We start from the raw sequence: 8800 nt of genomic DNA on the forward strand, positions 1-8800 counted from the left end.
CCCGTCCGGATGGCCAATATATACGTCCAACAGCCGCTGGACGCTAACCAACCCCCGGCCGGGAATCTCCCGCCATAGAATCAACATCCAATCCCAGCTCGGGGATTTCCCGCCGCTGGCAAACCACTCCCCTGCTAATCTACCGACACAACAATTACCATCTTGACCTTTCTTTAATCACAACTTGGATACCTCTCCTTGCGTTACTGTGTTTCCATTCAAACCCTGAGCCATAGGCTGTTCTGTGATCATTCCAGTATAGCTTTGTAATTAAACGTAAGAGGGTTTTTGAATTACTAGCAGGTCTATAAATGATAGGCTTTGACACTGTGAACATGTCACTTGCTTATGGAGCTCAAAACACTACCTAGCTTGTTATCAAGCGCTTAATTTGATAAATTAACATGATAAATCAAATAAAGAGAATTAGAAACACCAATCTATTCAGTTTCCGAGAACCCCAAACTCTCTGTACAAAATGTACAAATATGCAAAAGGGGTATATCTTCCCTCAGTTATTTATTGATCAAAGGCAGATTCTCATGCAGGCTCCTCCTATCTGAAGTCCCTCCAGAAAGTCATCCCAGCTGATAAAGTCACCGAGTTGAGACTTCCACTCCATGGAGGTTGCTGCATAGTCATTCTTCTATGCAACTGACAGAGACAGCTGATGTGTTTAAGAAACCCTGTGCACCTCTGTGTATGGTCCCTTTTCATTCACAAAATAAAGTATCAATGTAAAAACAAAAAAAGGAAAGATAATACCAGGTCTACTGTGAAGTGTTCTGAATGGGATTGAGTCTAACACTGTAGCATTTACAGGGGAGTAAGCTCCATTAAGGATGAAAAACTAAAGAAGCGTTTCTAAAGAAATATATGTATGATTACAATGTAAGAGACAGGTGAAAGGGAAAAAAATCTGCAGTAATTTGTTTTGATGCAGGTAATAATTTTGAAAGACAAGAATCCAGCAATGACATGCTCATGCAAGCCTACTTAAAGATACATATCTATATGACTAAATAGAAGTAAAATCTCCTTAATCACTATATGGCCTGTCCATATATTTTTCTTGGCAGCAATATGGAAATGGCTGGCTACCACTTTTTGTAATTTTCAAATTGCCAGGATAGTGCCCAGAAGTTTCCCATTTCAACTTTCACTGGGTCTGAATTGGCTTAGATATAAAGATAGATATATAACTTTCTCAGTACTGAATGTCTTACCCAGAGAATTTTGAAGAGGTTAAGGGTTACTCCATTTAATTTTGTAATAATTACATCAACAAATAAAAAAAACACAGATAAGTAACAGTAACAAAGCATTCTTTATCCTTTTTTAACATAACTTGATGTTTTCTGAATGTAGGGCAGCACTGCTGGAATAGATTTTATAACAATACCATTTAGATTATTTCCATGTGAGAGTCAACCTACCTTGGGAGAAAGTTATTGGAAATAAATTGGACTCACTTTTGAGAACATATGGGTTTCATTGTACAGGATTCAAATTATTGGTCAAAGTAAGATGGAGGAGTCTCAGTTGCTTTACACAATTAATGCAGTCCTATATTTTATTAAAATGCATGCTCTTTATTCAGGCTTTATTATTCTTATTTGTGAAGAAGTAATGCTCTTAGAAAAATGCAGTGCTAGGAAAAAATAATTAGGTGGTCAAAATTAGGTAAGGATTGGGAAATTTATCAGATCATGGGCAACTGCCCAAAAGAAAAACTACTGCGTGCTTCTGTGTAGTGTGACTATGGGGTTATTTTATTGCTATCTCTCTGGATAGGTCTTGGTGGATCCTACTAAGCTCTGTCAGTGCCTTGCTTGGTTTTTCCCAAATATCACAATAGGGAATGTGGGAATTTGGAAAAAATCATGTCTAGAGATAAAGCAAAAGCAGAAGCCCCTGCTTATTTGCTAACAGTATCTCTCTGAGCAGCACACCACAGAAATTTGGGCAAATTTATGTCACCTGAAATTTTCCCTCTGATCGGATTTCTGCCCAATGAATTGAATTCTCTCTGTGTGCCAGTTCAATGAACAAAAGTAATTGGAGGCAGCAGCTGATTCTGGATGATCATTTCGATCAGTCCCACCAAGTCTTAGCATCAAGATATGAGCACATGATTACTTCTGCCATTTCTGACTACACACCAATCATCTTTCTCTGCAGTCTATCTCGGCATTGAGATTTTCAAGACATGGAACACCAAATGATCCATGTCTCCACCTCTGTTGCATGAATGCCTGACTTTTTAAAAAAAGAAACAAAAGGAAAGGAAATGGCAGAGTCCCCTTCATTGGAGGTTGGATGTCAGGAATACTACTGGAGAATGAAGTAGCCCTAGATCAAAGATCCCCAACCTTTTGGGCACCAGGGACCGGTTCTGTGGAGAGGTTTTTCCGTGGACCAGACTAGGCATGGTTTAGTGTGCTGCCTGCATCCTGCAGATGGGGCTTTGCTTCTTTGTGCGGACCGGTTGCTGGCATGCCATGGCCTGTACTGGCCCACGGACCAGGGTTTAGGGACCCCTGCCCTAGATGATCACCAAATCCATTCCTCCTTTAAAAAAATGTAATATTGAAATAAATGTATTTTAATAACACTGTTTGTTTCTACTACATTTTATGAAGATTCATCCAAATGAATGATATCTTTGAAGTTGCTTGCATAACACCTTCGAGTTGTTTGAGGAATCTTCTTTAAAGAATATTGCTCTATTATAACCACTTCTTATGAAGCATCCTTAGTATGTGTTGGGTTACAATTCCCAGAATTCCAAGCTGGCATAGCCTGGTCAATCATTCATCCCTTGTCATTGAGAAGGATGGACTAGCTGACCTACAGTCTCAACAGACCTGGAAGTTTCCAAGATGGAGAAATCTGCCTTGATTATAAAATATCTAAGTTTATGGATACCGGTATGTTGGAAACAGAAGTTGGGTTTGTACAAATTCTTACCTATGGTTAATTTCCCCATATTTACTGAGTTAATCAAATTTCTAAAATTACAAGACTCATTGAAGCAACCAGAGGCTGAGTTTGCTAACAAATTAAAATTTGATGCTAGTGACAAACCCAACAGCTGAGTCTCTATGTAAATGCTTAGATATTGCTTACTGACCAATGGCTTATTTAATGCGAGTTTTTGAATTTTTTGGGGAAACTATGCAAGCATGCTGTATTTTAAAAAGGCACATCATCACTCTGTGCTTGACTTAGTCTGTGATTCTGTGCATCATGCAATACAAATAGGGTTCCATTTTATATTAAAATTATTCCTGTATTTTGGGAAGGGCTTGATCTTTAGCTCTCTGAGTTATCTACTCAAGTGAATCTTTCAGTCCTCATTAATGCATTTTCTAATCAGGGAGAATTTATCATTTAAATTTAAATTTCTGGGAAGAAGCCATGCCATAAAGTGTCTTATTTATTTTTTAAAGGTATTTGTTTCATTTTTAATTCGTTGAAAAAGAAGAAGCAGGAAGTTGCCCCAGCCAGTTTCCAATCACTTCAAATGAAAACATTTAGGGTTTTCATTTCATTCAATATACCAGAAACTTTCCAGATTGCAAACTTTTTAACGTTTTATTCATAACGTGACCTATAATCTTATGTTAACTCTTATCCCCTAATTTAAAATGTATTTATTCGTGTAAATTTTTCAGGCAAAAAAGAAAAGTTTGCTTCCACACCAGTTTCCCGCATCCTTCCATTCGTTAGCTGCTTTCAACACATGGTTGGCTATCTTTCCAAGGTTTTCGCCTTCTTTCTTCTTTCTGAGGCAAACCCCATTAACTCTGACCTCCTTCACAACCGTCCGTCCCTGCTTTACTCTAGCCACTTCTAATTCTACTGCGTTCGGAAGCGCGAAGAAATATTGGGCGACGGTCCCTAACGCAAGGCAAACTTAGGCGTCCGTTTCAAGGCTCCTCCCTTTTGGTGAAAAGCAGGCTGCGGGGTGCCTGGAAACCGGTTCGAGGGAGAGAGGGCCTTGAGGGATTGCCACAAATGGTCCGGCGGCAGCGGTGGCGACGGCCGCAGCAGCAGCAGCAGCCGCAGCAAGAGGCAAAGCAGTTGGATCCTCTGCGCTCTGCCCGGCGGAGGAGAGACGGTTGGCGGCGCAATTGAAGAGTGCGTGGCGGCAGCTACTGAGCTGGTTTCTCCCTGGGCTTTTGCTTCCTTCTGCCTTTCCTTCATGAGTCTCAAGTTTGCGCTGGCAAGAAACCTAAAGCGCAGCAGCAGCAGCAGCAGCCCGGCCGGGAAGCGCCGTCGTCGTCGGTCGAGGCAGCGAGGACGACAGGAGCCAGCGAAGTATGGCCGAGAAGTGGAGTCGGCAAGTTTGCAACGGAGCCAAAGCAGCCTCGGCGTCAGCAGGGGGTAGCCGGGCCATAGGGCGCTCTCCGAGGCTGCTCCTGCTGCTGGCGGTGCTGCTCGTGTGGACAGAGGCTCCGATGCTCTCCGCTCGGGGCCAGGCGCCACCTCAACCACAATACAACGGCGAGCGTGGCATCTCCGTGCCGGACCACGGCTATTGCCAGCCCATTACCATTCCGCTGTGCACGGATATCGCCTACAACCAGACCATCATGCCCAACTTGCTGGGCCACACGAACCAGGAGGACGCCGGTCTGGAAGTGCACCAGTTCTACCCGCTGGTTAAAGTGCAGTGCTCGGCGGAGCTCAAGTTTTTTCTCTGCTCTATGTACGCGCCCGTGTGCACCGTTTTGGAACAGGCGTTGCCTCCCTGCCGCTCCCTCTGCGAGCGGGCGCGACAGGGTTGCGAAGCGCTCATGAACAAGTTCGGCTTTCAGTGGCCGGACACGCTGCGCTGCGAAAAATTCCCCGTGCACGGCGCCGGCGAGCTCTGCGTGGGCCAGAACACTTCCGAGCGCGGTACGCCCGCTCCCTCTCTGGGATCCGAGTTTTGGACCAGCAGTCCGCAACTCAGGCCCGGCAGCGGGGGCGGCGGAGGGAGCCACCTGGCGGACCGGGCGGGCAGGTTCAGCTGCCCCCGGGTGCTCAAGGTACCCTCTTACCTGAATTACCGCTTCCTGGGTGAGAAAGATTGTGGAGCCCCCTGTGATCCCGGACGCCCCCATGGGCTCATGTATTTCGGGCAGGAGGAGCTGCGCTTCTCACGGACCTGGATTGGTATCTGGTCTGTGCTGTGCTGCGCCTCCACCCTCTTCACAGTTCTCACCTACCTAGTGGATATGAAACGTTTCAGTTACCCCGAGAGACCCATCATCTTCCTCTCAGGGTGCTACACTGCTGTGGCTGTGGCCTACATCGCAGGGTTTTTGCTGGAGGAGAAAGTAGTGTGTAATGAGCGCTTTTCTGATGATGGTTCCAGAACCGTAGCCCAAGGCACCAAGCGAGAAGGGTGCACCATCCTGTTTATGATGTTGTATTTCTTTGGTATGGCCAGCTCCATCTGGTGGGTCATCCTGTCTCTCACGTGGTTCCTGGCTGCAGGCATGAAGTGGGGCCACGAGGCCATTGAGGCTAACTCACAGTATTTCCATTTGGCTGCTTGGGCAGTGCCAGCCATCAAAACCATCACCATCCTGGCTCTGGGACAGGTTGATGGAGATGTGCTGAGTGGTGTCTGTTTTGTGGGCATCAACAATGTAGATGCTTTGCGGGGCTTCGTGCTGGCACCATTGTTTGTGTACTTATTCATTGGTACTTCTTTTCTCCTGGCTGGATTTGTGTCTCTTTTCAGAATTAGAACTATTATGAAGCATGATGGCACTAAGACAGAAAAACTGGAAAAGCTGATGGTGAGAATTGGGATCTTCAGCGTTCTGTATACAGTGCCTGCCACCATAGTGATTGCCTGTTATTTTTATGAGCAAGCATTTAGGGAACAGTGGGAAAGGAGTTGGTTTGCTCAAAGCTGCAAGAGCTATGCCATTCCTTGCCCCAGTAACTACCACCCACCCCCAATGAGCCCAGACTTCACAGTGTTCATGATTAAATATCTCATGACCCTAATTGTGGGAATCACTTCAGGCTTCTGGATCTGGTCTGGAAAAACGCTCAATTCCTGGAGGAAATTCTATACCAGACTTACCAACAGCAAACAAGGAGAAACTACAGTGTGAAGTTCAACATCAGCTTGTTGTTCACATATTAACTTGGTTGTTTCTCCGCAGCCTGAACAGAGATTGGAAAAGAGAGAAATGTACACACCCTGAAATCATTTAGGTCAGGGATTTTTCTCCCCAGCCCACAGAAAACTGATCCTAAGAACATTGATATAAGAACATACTATTCCCCTTGTTTTCATCTGGATTAAATTTGCCCTAAGAGTTAGAAATGTGATTTTGAGATTGTTGTAAATAGTCTCTGTAAGATTTTGTAAGTATGTTTGTATTTAAGTTGCAAAGCTTTTTCATACATATTTAAAACATTTTTAACTCCTTTTTCAGACACCTTTTTATGTTTTAAAATACAAGAAAACAAATATCCTGTTTTATGTTCAGTGCAGCATTGAAAAGAAGTTAAGAGATATTTTTTTTTGCAAGGCCAAGATTAGGACTAACTGATTTTAATTGGCCCTAATATTAGAGGTATTTATAATCAGAAACCTTTTGGTTTCAGGAAACCTGCCTAGTAGTTGTTGGTGACACAGTTAATGGGATTTGTGTTGCACACCAGCTGCAGACAAAGAGTGGACCAATCTTTCCTCGGTGTAAACTGAAGGGGAAAGAAAACAAGCTGTTCTACCTGTTGTAGTAACATGGTGGAAAGAGCTTGCAGAAGAGAACTATCTATGTAACTACATGTTTTGTCTTTGTGGAAAAAAACACTCAGCCACCAAAAGAGCTTTCTAAGCTATGTTTAAAGTTGTGACCTATGAAGGCAAAGAATGGCTGGGAGTCAAGTGTTCTTACCATCTCCCATACATATTTGATAGATTTTAAGGATCTGTAACTTTTCTCCTAACTTTGTAATATATTGAGCTTACAATTTGCTTTGTATCTTCTGTAGAAACAAGTCTCTTGGCTGTTATTATTAACACTGCAGTGAGCAAGAAGGCTGCTCTCTCTTTTTTAATTGTAATTCGATCCTCCATTTATTAGCATTGTTCTGAACAATGTTTCCTTGGTAGATTTTTTTCCCCCTTAATGAATTTGCTAAAAAAAGAACTGCTGAAAAGGCTGTACTTTTGCAAATCAGTTCAGTGTGGTCAATAATAAAGGTCTGGGAGAATAAACAGAGCAAAAAACTCTTAGCAAGTTGGATTATTTACAATTTTGAAATCTATTTAACATTGACATTTTATTTCTGCAAATCTTTATAATTGTTGGGATTCATTCCTTTGTGTTAATAGCTGACCAAAAAGAATGATGAGTTATGCCACCAAGAGGGGAAAAATGTTTGAAACCCAAAAGAATCAACAAAGCTGATGTTTCAGTGTAGTCATTTATATGTAAATCTGCAAAAACTGTCTATGATTGGTTGATGCTCTCTCTATAAACTGCTACAGCTCATACTTCTGTAAAAGGTTTATGCAAGATGTGTCAGTTTTCAGTGGCAAACTCATTTTCATATTTAATCGTTTCTGTGATACAATAGACTTGCTACTCTAATGATGTATTGTTTCAAACTTTTTATTTACAGTCCTGCCAAAAATCTAATTTGTGACTAACCATATCCTAAAATGAATAGCTATGTCAATTTGGTACACATTTATTTCTGTTCACCATCTCAAAATCATCTATATTTATAGAACAATAGAAGTTTATATATAAATTTATAAGAATACCTATTTTAATTTTTTAAATAAATTGTTTTGTACAGAATTATTTTGTTTTTAAAATTATTTCAGACATTTCATTAGTACCAATTGCACCTCTTTAATACTAGAATTTAAGGATTTTTTTAAAAAAACACTATATAGTGTTTTTGTCTTAACTCTATTGGTCAATGTATGTGCCCTAGATTGCGGTAAGTAGTATATAGGAAATGAAAGCAGTATAGCTTATGGTATCACTGCAGTAGAAGGTAAAAAGCTTATAGAAGGTTGTTTCTTTTAAAAGACTGATTAAAAGGAGCTTTTTCTCCTGGGGTGCTTCTGTTTAATAAATGTAGCATATAATCCAGCTGTTTGATAACTCTAGCTGAGTGTGGTACAGAAATAAACCAAAGTAAATAATCATGTATGCAGTAACATGACACAAAAACTTTAATAGACATTAAAGGTACATTAAAGGTACTATAATTAAAAAGAGATAGATACCTAGATAAATTTTCCTTTACTATATCCTAAGAGTTCATGATTCTAAAATGACAAGATATATTTGATTCCAGCTATGTTAATATTAGTATCAAAATATATTTTTTTAAAAAAATGAAGTGACCTTAAATTTATTGGATATGTCATTCTGTTCAGCTGAATTTTACAATTTTAAGTGAATAGCCTGTATTTGACCTTTTTTATTCAAACATATACATATAGAGGAGAGAAAATCTTAAGCTGATTTTTACTCTTTGAAAATGTGATTTCAGAATAATGACTTCATATGTCAGAAATTTAAATCTTGATTATCACTCAACACTTTTTAATACAGTTATTTTTATATTTTTACTATTATGTACATACGCATATTTAGGATGAAGATATAGTGTGTATTAATGCAGGCATCAAAAGCTAAGATCAGCTTAAAGAAGATAGGGTTGTTTTTTTCTAAAAATCATTATTTCACCACTAATTTAAAAATGCAGGAGAGATGACAATTTAGAGAAATTGCTATTGTGTTTATGAGGAGACAGTAAATTA

The 8800-nt window shown here is 40.7% G+C and overlaps 1 protein-coding gene across 1 annotated transcript; it reads left to right on the forward strand.

Annotated features, from left to right (window-relative positions):
* Positions 1-3980: 3980 nt before the first annotated feature.
* FZD1 (frizzled class receptor 1) lies at positions 3981-7811 on the forward strand. The gene has a single exon (XM_081344632.1). The coding sequence runs from the start codon at positions 4326-4328 to the stop codon at positions 6117-6119; it is 1794 nt and encodes a 597-aa protein (XP_081200758.1). The 5' UTR covers positions 3981-4325; the 3' UTR covers positions 6120-7811.
* Positions 7812-8800: the final 989 nt, after the last annotated feature.

Source organism: Vipera berus, assembly GCF_964194415.1.
Source record: "Vipera berus genome assembly, chromosome: Z".
NCBI classification, from domain to species: Eukaryota; Metazoa; Chordata; class Lepidosauria; order Squamata; family Viperidae; genus Vipera; species Vipera berus.